Raw genomic sequence first — 14,851 nt, forward strand, 5'->3', positions numbered from 1 at the left:
TCCATTGAATTTCCCATCTCTAACRTAATTCTTAGTAACATGGATATTCTTAGTTCGGTAGGACAGCCCATACAGTTACCAGAAGTGTTTTCCTCAATCTACCTACCACAGAAGAAACAAATGTTGCCATAAAGCCTCTTTCTCATCTTGACCGAAGACAGAGCATTTACTAATTCAAAATTATGTGAAATTTGGCAGGTTCACTAAATTTCTTTTTTCTGAAACAACAGCTTCATCTGAACCCTGAACGCAGGAGTTTTGCACTCATATGACCAAAAGTTCTCATAATAATGTCATTTTAACTGCTTTCTCAAAATGAACAGATGGCGACACAAAGAAAGAAGAGACACTGACATTCTTCAAACCTGTACTCAATCTTTTAAATAAAACTTTCACCTAAATGCTGATTAGCATGTTTGCCTGATCTCTAAATGTTAAAGGTTTAAGTATTTAAAGTTAGGAAACCTACACATTAAATCATCTTGCCAAAGCAGAAAGAAATAAACTGTATCAATAAGGATCATTTGAAGATGGAAATTTATTGTCCTAGTTGTAAACGAATATAGTTAGAAGAGTCCAGTAATTAGCAATGAGAAGATCTTGTGGCTTACCTTTCGTTACACGTCTCTTTTTTTTTTTCTTACCAAAGTCAATTATACATGAGATTGTAGTTAATTTTGCATAAAAACCTTCCTCCTTAGTTGAGTTAAAACAGAAATTCATACAAGGACTGACTTTGGTGAGTAGTTATCGGGGGAAAAAAAGAAAAAAAACCCTCCATGTGGTATTAATTAAAGGCCTACTTCTTACAGGCATTGGGAGTCTTTAACCAAAAACGAAAGATTAAAGCAGTTTTAGGAAAGGAGAGGCTGAATCTCTTTCAGTGCTGAGCCAGCATGATATTTATGTTGGGTTAGGGGATCAAGCAGGCTACAGCTCAGGTCTGAAATGCCAAAATAATAATGAAATAGATCAGAAAGGGCCATATGTTAAATATGCTTCAAAACTTTTAATGATTTTCTGTTTTTTTCTGAGAGTCAAACAAAGCCTAAAACCTCTTTATAGACAGAGATAAATGCTTTAGGAGGCGATCTGAGTCAAAGCACATTAAAGAGATGCATGTGTCTAATGGCAGTATTCGCTTTTATTATTTTAATCCTGCCAATGAGAAAGATAGGCAATTAAGATAATTTATCAAGGATTTGGACAGCCTGTTGCATAATGTTCAAAGTACACAATGTAACAAGGCTTAGCTTAATGATTTTGTATCAATTTTTCTATATACAGTATTTTGCAGTACATTTTTTAAAACAGCAATGCAGATCTGCAATCTCATTATTAATTTTAACTTTAGTAATGTAGAGATCATCTAGACTGTTGAGTCTAGCAGTGTGAAGGAAGAACAGACTATTTCAACAAGTATTTTAATTRTAATTATATAATACTAAGAATACTCCTAGTAAATATGATAAATATGTAAATATTACTACTTTCCCTATAAAAGTAGTAAGTACAGAAGAAAGTGGGAGACCTTGTCCCAAAACTTGAATCAATAAAGAAGGCAGAAGATTCAAAACCATCACTGACATAGTGCACCTTGGCTTATCCAATAAAGTTGTCACCAAAGCCAACTTTTATAAAATAAAGAAGGAGGAGAAGGCAGCTGGGCTCTCTAAAATGCTTTCTCAGCATCAAGCCGAGTACTGGCTGCTAAAGAATGTGACACTCCTTTGATAGATGAATGGGAAAATTACATACCAGTAATTCCTGCTGTCAGTCCTCAACACCTGTCCCAATAACAGAGACATTCAAGGACAAGCATGATGACTCCTCCCACCAGAAAAAGAGAAAAAGGAAGCGAAATATCAGTGAATAAATTCCTGGAYCTATAAGTCTCAGTGGAACTTCTTTCTTCACAGAGTCAAGTACCAAGTGCCTTGACATAATGAGAGAAACAAGCAGAAAGGAAAATGGCACAYAGAGCAGCAAACCTGCCTCGGAAAGCAGGATGGTAAATTGGATGAGAAAACATTCTAAGGATCAGAGAAAAGAAACAAATGACAGTGGAAAACAATATGATGATAATTTCCTTCTCMTAGTCCTATATTTTCTCATCCAAGAAAAAAAGTCACCCTCGAAACAGGTGAGATGACCTTGCGTCAGTTGTAATATCTTACAGCTAAAGAATTCACATCCAGATGCTAGTCCTTTTCGCTAGCATGGGCAGACAACTAAATATTTATGTCGAGTTATGTGGTACTCTAATATAGAAACTTCTTCCCTTTCTCACCATAAAATAGGCCATAGGTGGACATTCACATGCCAATAATTCCTCTGAATACCTAGGATGAATCTCTCTCTGGTGGGAACAGTTGACAGTGCCAGTTTTCCTCTCAAAACAGTCCTGACAACACAGAAACAGTTACTAAGACTTCCAAGACCTTGAAAAATGAGATTTAAGAATAATAATTGGTCACATTTCAAAATAACAGTTTCAAAGACCACTTAATCTGGTGGACAGGGAAGGCTAGAGAAAATGAAAGGATTGSTGGATTCATTGCCATGGCAAATGTCTAATGACTATGTTGTCGGGTCATATTTCTTACAAAATCWAAAGTAGCTTGGCCTTTAAGAAATCAAAAATAACCTGCAGGCACTAACATTTTAGCTGAAGGAGGGAAATGAGCRTTTTTAGTTTTGCTCTGTGTTAGATTTTTAAAAGATCATTAGAAAGCTGGTGGGTCTATGAAGGATCTCAGCAATGACAGCTCACCCTCCTATCTCTGCTGGACATTTTGAAACTAATAAAACTTTGACCAGTTCTTCAGAAGAGTTCTGGTACATTTTATATTAACTGCAACAGATGTAGAAGCCTCTGTCAGAATGACTCTGCTCATTCTGTTCTTCATACCGTTCACCCAAAATTACAACAGGGTTATCGAGGGCATAAGGAAGAAAGGCTTTATTAAAAGATTGGAYTTCTTTTTGTCATTAAGACTATGCAAGCTTGAAGAAATATATGAATGCCTTGAGGACATGACAAGAATTTCCAGACCTGATGGAAGCCTCAATAAAATGTTACAATGTTATTGTGCTCCATGACAGCTCAGTCTCATTGTCTCTCCATGTTTCCTGTAGTAAAAGAAGAGCTTACACAAAGACCGAAGAAAAACAGACAAAATCAAGAATCTAAGAAAAGAGCAAAATGTTTAAGCAAGTAGCTTAGAGAAAAAGGCAAAGCTGGTAAACAGGTTTCAAACAAAATGCTCGTTCACAAGCTTACCAAGTGAGACTTGGTGAAGCCTCATGGAACAGGCCATCTCCACAAAGTAAAAGGAAGAAGCTTGTCCTGTATATGGGAAGAACATTTCCCCTCTCTCAAAAAAAAAAAAGCAAGCACTATTACAAGGATAGTCTGGGAGTCTGGGTTCAGAAGAAAATTTGAAAATATCATGATCAAAACTGAGCAGAGGCCTGAACTAAAGGCCTGGGACTTTTGGATAATTCTGTGCTTTAGCAAGAAGAAAATACAGCTTCATCTATCATAGCCCCTGGTTGTAATGAGGGAATAGAGCTCTTCTTAATGAAAGAGGACACGTTGGTGCAGAGCTCAGGGCTGTGGATCCGCACTGCATTCTGCATACGCAACACGCAGTTCTCCTCAAGTGTCTCCAGCAAGACAAAGTCTGTGAATCCCAAATAAGACAAACACTGGAATSCTCAGCAGTATCTATAGACTTGCAGAAGCAAAACTCCAGATGGTTGCATAGATTTAATGGCAAAAGCTTATGTTCCTAGAGCCTGTAAATATCCAACAAGAAAATAAGTTGTAGAAAATGACTACCAGTCTTCTGCTTCTACACTTTTCCAAAATAAAAAGTTTTAAAAAAAAATCTTTCATAAGCTAAAAAGGAGCTGAATTTGAAATTTCAGTCCATGGCCACCTTGAGAAAAATTACAAGATTCTAAAACTAGAAGAGAGAGAATTTAACTAACTTCCTACGTTCTTTAAGGGAAAAAAGTAAGCAATTTGCTTTTGGCATATTACTCTTGGTTTTCCTCATGACAAGAGTCATGTGATCATATACCAGAGCATCTTTTATTTTTATTTCACAGATATGAATTACTGAGGACAAAACACAAAACAGAATGCTGGAATCTTGCTCTGTTTAATCATTATTACAAAAATAAGACTTGTAGTTCTTGTTCTTGCAACTGATTCATGAAGCTTGTACTGTATCCTTCCCTTTTGAAAAAACTAACTTGTTTTAAACAGCTTTACTTTTTTAAAATACTCATTTTTTATTTGTTCAAGTTTACAAATGTCAGTTTGATCTAAATGGCAAATGCACTTTACACCATTAACATAAATAGAGAGGAAACCAAATTCCAATAACTGTAGYTTTTGCTTCCTCTTTTTGCAATCTGTATAAGGGTAAAACATCAAGTGTTGATTCTTACTATAGTCTGTAAAAATGGCATACTGCTCAAATGCTGAATTTGTCAACTGTTTCATCTTGCCACCAGTTTTCCTGCTATGTAACTATGTCAGTACAGTTCTTTTGATATCAAAGGCCAGTGATTTCCAAAGTTTCATGAAAAGTTTGTCTACCCCTTTTTTAATTTTTTAAAAAGTACAGAGTAGTATTTTTCAAGTGCAGCAATATTAATGTTGTTAATTGTAATTTATGCAGCACATGTCTGCTTTCCATGTTTAACTACCAAATCTTGCTCAGCCTCTTCATTTAGCTTGTATTCTGTTAAGATGCCTGGACTTCATGTGCCGAGCATGCCATTTGCTTAACTGTGAACATTATGTTCATTCCCCAGAAATCTAAAGCAAATATTCTATATTCTAAATGACTTCTAAAGCAGAGTAATTCTGGATTTGTTGAGCTGATTATGTGCAGAACAAATGACTATGATGATTTGAAGATAAAATTCAGTGTATGTAAGTTGTCATCTATGACATTTCACTATGCTGAAATCATAAAGGGCTGCCAGATTTCATTGCATTTATAATTAGAATGATTACATTGTAATTCAGGATGTGTTTTTCATAAAGATGAAAAGAATGAGTTCTATTAAAGCCAAAGCTAGGTGAAGCAACAAGCCTACCTATACAAGGCAGATGTCAGTTCAGATAAAGATTTATTTTCCTTTTTAACAATACAATTATAAATGAATACCTGAAATAAAAAAATATAATACACAGAAATCAACTTCAAAATTAGCAAACCTTAAAGTAAGTGTACCTGTATACAACTACTAAAAAAATTCTAAGTAATTTTATAGTATGCAAAAACTAATGGTGTAACAATACYAAATAAATCTGCAGGAAATGACAAAAMCATTTTATAGATCAGCATGCAAGAGAAAATCAAAATATTCAGACACAACAAATTTTTATAGACAATCTGTACTCATAACAAATATTTTCTCAAGTAATTAAAACTGTATAAACACAAAACAATAGCATACAGAAAAATTCTATCAGACAATAAAATCTATATAGCAAGAAGATCTCTTACATTACTTCCCTATCCACTGATCTGATTAACTCTCATTTTTCCATTGAGCATAATATTCACAGCCTACAGCTTTTGATATCTAAAAGTAACCTGAGATGTGATTGGAAATGACACAAGGAGCAGATCCAAAAGAATATCCTAGCATGCCTTTGCTAGTTCTCCTTCAGAAAGCTCCAGAATTCGCATGCAAAGTTCATTAAGTATGCTCAATTGTGTACCTTAAGCAAGGACCCTGTAACCTAAATTCTCARTACAGTTACCCCATATTAACTAAGTATGTACTGCTAGATGGCAAAATAGTAGCAATAAGATAAAGTAAGTAAACTCCAGGAGAGGAGAACAGAATTTTTGTAAGTAAAAAATATATTGTTTTATGTTATATTTTATTCACATATTCCTTTTCTAATTATGTTGTGTTTGTGGATTAAATTCAATAATCTGACCATTTTCAAAAATGGTCCTTGTTAAATAACAATTGCTTTAATCCAAAATGGTTTTCAGCAGAGASGCATTAGTTATTTTAACACTAGGTTATGACAGACATGACCTTATTTCTTTTGTAATAAATTGCAGATTACGCTTTTGGAATGCTGTCAAATTATTTCACACCTAGTGATTTTGCTTTGTTGGACATCTGATACGTGCATGCATCAYTTGATATTTTTCAGCAGTCCATGTCTGTGATAGAAGCAGTAGTACAGAAAAGGAAAGCAACCTTTTTGAGGAGTTTCCAAATTAACAAAATAACATAAACTTACCATGTTCCATCCTGGGTAGAGATAGTCAGTCCCAACAAATTCAAAATAGTGAGCAAAACCTTCTTTTAGCCACACATCCTCCCACCAAACTGGCGTCACAAGGTCACCAAACCACTGCAAAGAAGGTTAGGATAAACGACATTCAGGAAAAGATGCTCACATCTCATTTAAATGGAACATATTACTCATAAATTTTAATAATAACAATATTTTATACCATCCATTTGAAATTCAGGTAGATGTTCACCTAGATTTAAGGGACTAACTGAGGGAACAGAGAGAAACAGGCTTCTAACTCAGGAAGACACCACTTGGAAACACCACTGTGCATAATGGGAGTACTGGCAAGACTGGGAACACAGCCTCCATATCCCAGACCTGAAGACCTGTCTGCCCCAGAAGATTTATAATACTCCTGACAGTCCATTCATTGCCTAAAGAAAGCTAGGCACAACTTTTCTTCCTAAAGAAAGCTGTTTTATGCCATCATGCCATCTCCTCACAGGCAGGATTCAGCTGCCTCGAAGGAGATTGTTGGTGCCACACAGATTGTTCCACAGCATCTGAGGATCCACACAGGCCTGGGGAATTTAACACAGCACATACAGGAGATCTGCAGCCATCCAGAATAGCAATTTGAGGTATAGGGTACCTAAAATGCCATTAGCCTCCTATGTTTATGCATAAGGGTCCTATCTGACTGCCAGTTCCATTCCTCCTTGTACTTCTGTCATGGCGATTTTAGAGAGAGCTGGGATTGTCACTGAAAAGGGAATAAAGGACAAAAATTCACAGGAAATCATGCATCGTCAACTCTACTGCTCATGGATCACTTTAAATTACTGCAATATCTTTGGGCAATCTGGTTGTTTTAACAGAAGTGGCAATAAAAGCACATACAATATTTTGAAAACATATTTCACAGTCTGTAGTATCTTTTTTTTCCCCTGAACAAATACCAAAACTCTATTTCAGTAAAATTCTATGCCAGTTTTTCTTTCTTAAAATAACTCCAAAAGAGATTAATTTATCATCAAGTGAGAAAATGTTGAGCTTTCATARGGTAGTAAGCAATAAAAATAAACAGAATAGGAGCAGCAAGTATGGCAGAGGGAGAGACTCATGTCCAAGCACAGAAGCTGTTGCTGTAAAGACGGGGGGAGTGAATGAAAGTAGAGTTGCCCAGTAAACAGGTTGCAATTTTGCTTTCATAACTGCTTATTTGAAAGCTTTGTCTTCTTCCACACATATCCTTCTGGAGTGAATCGAGTGCCAAAGAAAGATTAATGTCATGACTAAAGATTCTGCATGAGGTGGAGGACACAGATGAGGAGATGAAGAGGTCCACAGAACACAGGAGAGCAACTCTGATTATCAGGTTGCTACACAATGTGCAGTATATAGGATCTGACCGGGGGGGAGAAAAGAAGCCGAATTTTGTTAGGTGACTATGAATTTAAGAATTTCTGCAGAAAAAACAWGGCTAACAAAAGCTACGTTCAATATGATTTTAACCTAAATGAAACAACTTGATGGACATTCACTAATCATTATGTACTTGAATGCCTAGAACAAATTCAACAAGATCAATAGAGAGAGATCCTAAAGAACATTTACCTGAAAAGACAAATAAACATTAAAAATGAATTTATTTACATTATTCACTTTTGTGACTTGAAAAGAGTAGTATGTCATGAGAGGTGTAAATATATATATTAGAATAAGTTAAATGGTTGGTAATGACAGAAGAATAAGCAGAACATCACCAAGTTTATTTCTTAAGTTACATGAAGACTGCTGAACAAATATGAAACTAGTAACATCTGGTATGCTCTGACTACTCAGAGATAGGTTTCAAAAAATAAAAGATAAAGTTCATAATAAATCCTTTTGCAAAGCAAAAGCATTAACAAAATTATCTATRAAAATAAAACAGTGATTTATGTTAGATAAAAATACATTTGACTTAGGCAAGAACATAGTTGTGACTTCTTAGCAGAAAAGTGAAAATATTTATTTTAATGCTTTCAGAATTTATGAAGTCTCCAGRCAGCATTTCCTTCACAGTAGTACTACTCTTGGGAATTTTCCACGTTTACTTAGCAGTGATAAAAAGTACTCATTTAATTATTCAATGAAAGGAAGAAATATTTGTACAGGTATTAAAATAGCCAATATGAAAATGCTGGGAATTGACTAACAATTCTTGAATACTGGCAACTCTCAGAGATAGAGCAGTCACAGAAGTTACAATTATTGAGGCCAAGTTTCCAAACAGAAAGGTGCTATTACCTTCCTAGGTGATAAATATCTGAGAAGACAACAGTAAGTATAACACTTTCTTTGTTTGACTGTATATTTTAATATGGACAAAATTTGGACTGAGTGAAGATTGTTATATCTTCTCATTTTCAAGGCAAAAAGGAATATGTGTGATTAAATCAATTGCTTGTTTCTCAATTATGATCACCCTGACAGTGAGAAAGAACTTATTTTCATTTTAGGCACAYTGAAAGGACACTCTTCTCTATATATCTTCTTTACAGATTATAAGAAAACAATGGTTTGGAAATATTTAGTTTCCTTTTGTATTCATACCCATTCAATTCATTCTGTCATACTGAGTCTTGCACTCAGGTTGGTCACCTACCACAAAAAAAATCATGGTGCTTACATCTAAATCACTTTTTCTTCAAATGTTATGGATGGGGCTGCTCTGTGATACTGAAATAAAATGAATTACTATTTTAATATAATTACTTTAATAAATTATGATAATTATTTGGAGCTGTCAACTTAAGCTGCTACTTTTACGTGCACTGACTAATATCTCATTTGTGCTTTGGGCTTTTATATTAGTATTGGAGGGGAAGTTTTTAAGCTGCAACATTCCTTTCTCCTCCACTTATTAATTTTTTAATTAAATATATAAAATTCTRAAGTTCTAAAAAGAAAATACTCTATCTGAAATACTAGTTATTGACAACATGTAAGGTGACAAAACCAAATCTAGACAGGTAAATTTAATATGCCATTCCTAAAACAGATCTAAAATAACAATCTGGTCAGGCATTACAAAATGTGGCAAATCGGGCATAAAATTCTGTCTTTATTATTTGACAATTAGAGAATGTGCTTCTACTGTTGTAATGATGTCTCTCATTTTCTCTCTGTGCCCGAATGCTGCAGACCATCACCACAAGCACGAAAGCACTGATACTTTGGAACCCATATTCTAAACAGTTACCTCTTAAAGATAATCATCCCCATTCTTCACATTTTTCTTTTGTTGGATACACCATTAGCAAAGTGCTACATTTGCCTAAGTTACAGAAATGTCTACTACTGTAGAAAGATTTGTTCAGTAAATCTCAAAGTTATGGGATTAAAATCAGTGCGAGAACTCTATGACGAAACAAGGCAAGGATTTGGAAAGATACACTTAAAAAAATATACATTTTATGGGAATGCCATTTCCACTTACCTGAAATTTTATAAAATAAAGATCAAATAAAATGAAGATCTAAATACTAGAGATGGGGATTCTACTTTTGGCCCTGCAGAAGTGATTTTGGTTAATCTCTGTCATTCTAAGTRCAAACGAGTGAAAGGAAGGAATATTCATGTGACAGTGAAGGTTAGCAGATRTAGTTCCACACAGCAAAATAGGATGAAAAATGCAGGAAGAATTAGCAACTGAATAGCAGAGGCAAGAAAACCTGGACCCAAACTGGCCTCAGTTCAATACCCGTGCAGCTAACCTAACTGTTTCTAGCTACTGTTATATGCCATCAAGAACTAAGAGGCTAAGAAGTGGAGGGCCTTTTAAGTCCTCTAAGAAAAAAAAAGGAGAAAAAAAATGTTTAAATAAAGACAGTACCACGTTTCAGGTGCTAACAGGCAGGCAGACAGGTAGAGCATGTGTTCCTGGAGGGTTTTTTTGCCCTTAGAATTTTTTATGTACAAATAAGATCAGTTCATATTCTCTGTGACYAAATCCTGCATCTGAAAAGCATAAATAACATTGTTTCTACCTGCTTTTGTTTGGTTGGTTTTTTTCTCTGTCTTGTCTATTTATCAAAAAAAGAGTTGCCAAGCAAGGCATTGATCTGCATGGAACTGAAGCAGAAACAGCAGCAACATGAATATAGTAAAATACTCACGCAAACAGCATTACAAATAATACCAAGACGGCCACCAAGTAAGCCTTCTTATTTGTACAAAAGCCACTCAAAAGCACTACATGAACACACAAGGACCCTAAAATAAATTCATGTGTAGTTTTAACCCCCTTCAAGATCCTCTTACATTCCCAAAGCAAWATTAAAAGGCCTCTGTTTCAATGACAATCAAACAAATAAACTGTGCGAGTTATTGATGMGATAATTGCCCACATCTGAAGTATAAATTGCTTTGGAAGGAGAAGAAATTATTAAAATTGTTCAAAGAACAACTGGYAGTAATGGAATGATATCACGAAAAAAAGATTTAAGTTGATCGCAAGGGGAAAAGTTACTGACCATGATATTTCATCATAGAAAAAGGTTCTAAGGGAAGCACTGGAAATCCTGTAATTAGGAACACTGAACTCAGCACGAGAATAATGCACTACATGGAAGAATCTAACACTTCAGAAACCAGCACTTCGGGAGCAGGGATTTGATGACCATGATGTGGGTTTTCCATATCTGATTCCTAAGGCACTGTGATTTTTCCAGCTGAATAGTATGCTACTCTACTGTACTGTACAATAAAGAGCATATAATAAAATAGGATTATTGTACTAAGAACAAACCAGCAATAATTTTCAATAAAAAATCCTTCTTTCATTGAGGACTTAATATTCATTCATCTATAGATTTAATATGAAACATGAATTTGAACTATATAGTATTTTTTCAAGATTGAGCTATCCATTTGCCATTACAAAGGCTGCCCTTTATATGATACTTTTTATTTATAGAAAGTGTTAAGAATTTGCATTGCTTTTTAAAGAATCCTGTGTAAAGTCACAGATGTAAGCCATGCTAATTACACAGGAGGATTTTATTCATTTTAAGCTGAAGGCTATGATTATGCCTGTTACCAGCAGGGAAAAAAAAAAAAAAAGAAGGATTCCATATTACTAAACACTTGTAATGTGTTTAGTTTTAGATAAGACAGAAGATATGTGAAATAAATTGTAATATGAGTTTAGTACAAAGTTTTCTTTTTGATACAAAATTTTCTGTACATATAAAGACTCAATTAGCCACTGCTAGTGAACAGCAAGCCAATATCCAAATCAGCCAAAGAAAATTTTAACACAAACACAAAGCTCAACAGTTATCTGCTTGTAGTTCTGCAATAAATCATTTTCTACGGTTATCAGTTTGCTTACTCGACACACAAATATAGAGAATATATTCATATGTAAGCATATAGAGGTCAGGCAAGTGTTCATCACTGCTAATTTTCCTTTAGTCTCATTTTGATTTTTTGCATTTTTTCCATTGTAATGATATGTCCTACAGGACTATTGGTTAATTTGGCTACAGTTAGAAYGAAAGTTGTAACTGTCTTTGTGAAAATGCAAATATTCATTTTCAGCTTGATAAAGAATGCTTGATTTCTAAGATTAATTCCAAATATCTGAACACCTTTAATACCTGGTGACATAGTTCATGTACGATGACCATGGTGACATCCAGCAGGTATGATATAGAAGAAATGCTTGGATCTAGCAGTATCCTTTGCTCCACAAAAACGCTCAGTCCCCAGTTCTCCATTGCAGCATACGGATGCTTAGGCACAGCTAACAGATCTAGAAACAGAAAAAATTATATGTTAACTGCTTATGGGAACTACTGYGCTAAAGAGCTACTTGTAAATAAAAGTCATAAACTCTAATTAAGGTATTTTAAATAATAAAAATATTTTAAAAACTGTAAATTTCAACTCTCTAATAATAATACCTAGAAATCATCAATAAAACAGCCAGTTTTGTTCTTACATCTCCAGATGTTCACACATATTTCATGACCACCACCCTACTGCTATAAAACAGTACATATTACTCTAACTAAAGTTTTCTATATAGAACTCAGCTTGTTTTAAAATATCTTCTTTTTCRGTTATTTCTGGGTTTGATTCTATTTCTTGTGTTTAATTTACCCTAATCAATGCAGCAACACAAGACTTCTGTCAAAAGTATTTTTTATCTTTGCATTGAAGTGACTCCTCCATGTAAGTGTCCTTACACGACAAACTGCATATAAGGATTAGCACTAAGGGAAACACAGAAAAATAATACATAAAAAGATGTCAAGCTGCTCAGATTTTGAAAACATTAGTTTTTACGAAATARGGTATCTTTCACTGTGCAATTTTACTAGCACGAATCCTCTGAGGACAAGACTGCTGGCAGCCACCTCTTGGCTCTGCAGGCTAGAACAACAGTGTCGGATTCAGCTCCAGGAGTACTGTTACCAGTTTGCAACAGGTAACAATATTACAAAAGATCTAGGAAGGTCTCTCAGCATATAAGAAAAGAGCAGTATGGAATTGCTCTCAGTGGCATGAGGTTCAACAAGATGGATGTTTTTCAACATCCATTCAAGTGWTAGAGAAATCCTCCTGCAGAAGGCTGGGAAGAAACTACAACTGACTAGCAATGCAGAAATAAATCTAGATTCATAGTAAAATAACATAGAGAATAAACCAATACACAGTTGTGTTCCATGACAAAAATACTGGAAAGAGCCCAAAACAACATGTGTGTCTACAAGAAGCCCAAAGCAACTGGTGCAGAAATCTTGTTAGGGTTTGTGAAGCTTTACCTATCAGYAAGGCTCTCTAGTTGAACTAATATTGGCCTGGCCTCTTAATTAATTAGCCTAACTGTCATGCTCCATTCTTTGCTAAATAATTTCTGGTTCCAAAACTAGTACATTTGCAATTAACACTGGTCTGTCTAGGTGGTGCTTCACTGTGTGGGATAAACAGTCTCTAGGCTGACTACTTAATCTGAGAATGAAAAAAAATCTTATCTACTTAGATACAGCAATTCCATTAGAGCACAAACACTTCTTAGATTCACAGGGATTCATAGGAAGTTGCCATCAAAATATTAGGAATGGAGAACCTGGATGTATGTCAGCTGTCCTAAGAGGAACCTGCTCCAAGAAGCAAAACCATTATTAAATTCAAGTGAGAGCACAAAGAGAGCCTAGTAGCCACTTGCAAACACAGGCTATCTCAAAGCATTCAAACAGCAAGGAAAGACATTTTGCAAAAGGCAACAAATAATTATTTTTATACAGTCAGACACTGGAATAATAAACTAATTAAATAAAAAAAACGAACTAAAAAATGCAAAAATCACAACAATGCATTTCAAGAGTAGGCAGGCCTGTAAATTCAAAGTTAGATGCCTCACTTTTCTTTCAGAGTAACTGCAGTTTGTTATAACTGACATGCAAAATAAAAAAAAAAAATCCTCAAATCCTCTCTGTTGTATAAAGAAGGAATAAGGATTTTAAAGGGAGTGGTGGGAGGGAAACAACAAAGACAACGGGGTAAAATCTCTGAAGTTAATAGCAAGTCTTCATTAACTTGAATCTGGGATTTCTCACTGTCAACTCTACAGAGAAAGCAATAACTTTTCCTACAGCAATTAAGCTTTCCTCCAAAAGAATCTTCAAAAGAGGAATAGAGAGACTGATTCTGTCTTTAATTTACACTGATTAAGTTTTCAGCAATTCCCCTCAAACAAGCAGAGCAACATCAGAATAAAAATAACATTTAAAAAAAAATCCATACTTTTAACTGAACTTTTTTTTTTTTTTTTTTTTTTTTTTGGTAGTTTCCACTCCTGTTAGTTTATCTGCAGCTTTTCATGTCTCTCATTTGCCATAATGGCTACTTTTTGTTCATGTCAGTCAGTAACAACTTGGAATAACACAGGGAAACCAGCAAATTGGAATGAAGTCCCTTAACAGTGAGGAATGGAGTTCCTCCCCCTCCGCAGCCAGCTGAACACCTTTATAGGCTAATTAGAGGCTGCCTCTCAGTATTTACTTCATTGATATTGGTCTGCTGGGTTAGATGGATACTCTACACACCTCACATACCAATAAAAGCTTCCAGCCTGATGGAAAGCTCACTGCATTGCAGGCAGATAACAGCAGAGAAATCCTCCTCATCACGGTGATGCAGCACGGCCCCATTGCTCTGCAAGCCTTGCAGCTGCTCTCATGCATAGGCTAATGCTTAAAGTGCTTTTCTGTACTGACAAACAGAAAGCAATAGATAACCCTGTAGGTTTCCGGAATGTTAATCCCTGTAGGAGCCAGGAGCACGTCAACAAAGCGCCGAATGAGTCGGGAAGCACGCTACAGGCCAGCCCTCAACTCGTCCTAACTGAGGGTCAGATGCACTGCACATTGCCTTACTTTATGGACTGACAGAGYGAACTTCTCCTGAGAGTATGTATTATTGCTAAATGATAAATCTTTTTCTCCTCCTTGGTTATGCACAACCACTACATCACCAGTCGCAGGGCTAATTTCCAAATGATGTTAT

General features: G+C 35.3%; 1 protein-coding gene across 1 annotated transcript in view; it reads right to left on the reverse strand.

Moving 5' to 3' along the window:
• TRHDE (thyrotropin releasing hormone degrading enzyme) overlaps positions 1 to 14,851 on the reverse strand; it is a 206,747-nt gene that overhangs the window by 113,871 nt on the left and 78,025 nt on the right. Inside the window, exons 4-5 of the mRNA XM_026052784.1 lie at positions 11,938 to 12,092; positions 6,290 to 6,403 (exon numbers count right to left, since the gene is read on the reverse strand). Coding sequence (XP_025908569.1) covers positions 6,290 to 6,403; positions 11,938 to 12,092 — 269 coding nt within the window. The remainder of the gene's footprint in view (positions 1 to 6,289; positions 6,404 to 11,937; positions 12,093 to 14,851) is intronic.

This window comes from Nothoprocta perdicaria, unplaced genomic scaffold, assembly GCF_003342845.1.
Source record: "Nothoprocta perdicaria isolate Ctin4 unplaced genomic scaffold, notPer1 scaffold_91, whole genome shotgun sequence".
NCBI lineage: Eukaryota > Metazoa > Chordata > Aves > Tinamiformes > Tinamidae > Nothoprocta > Nothoprocta perdicaria.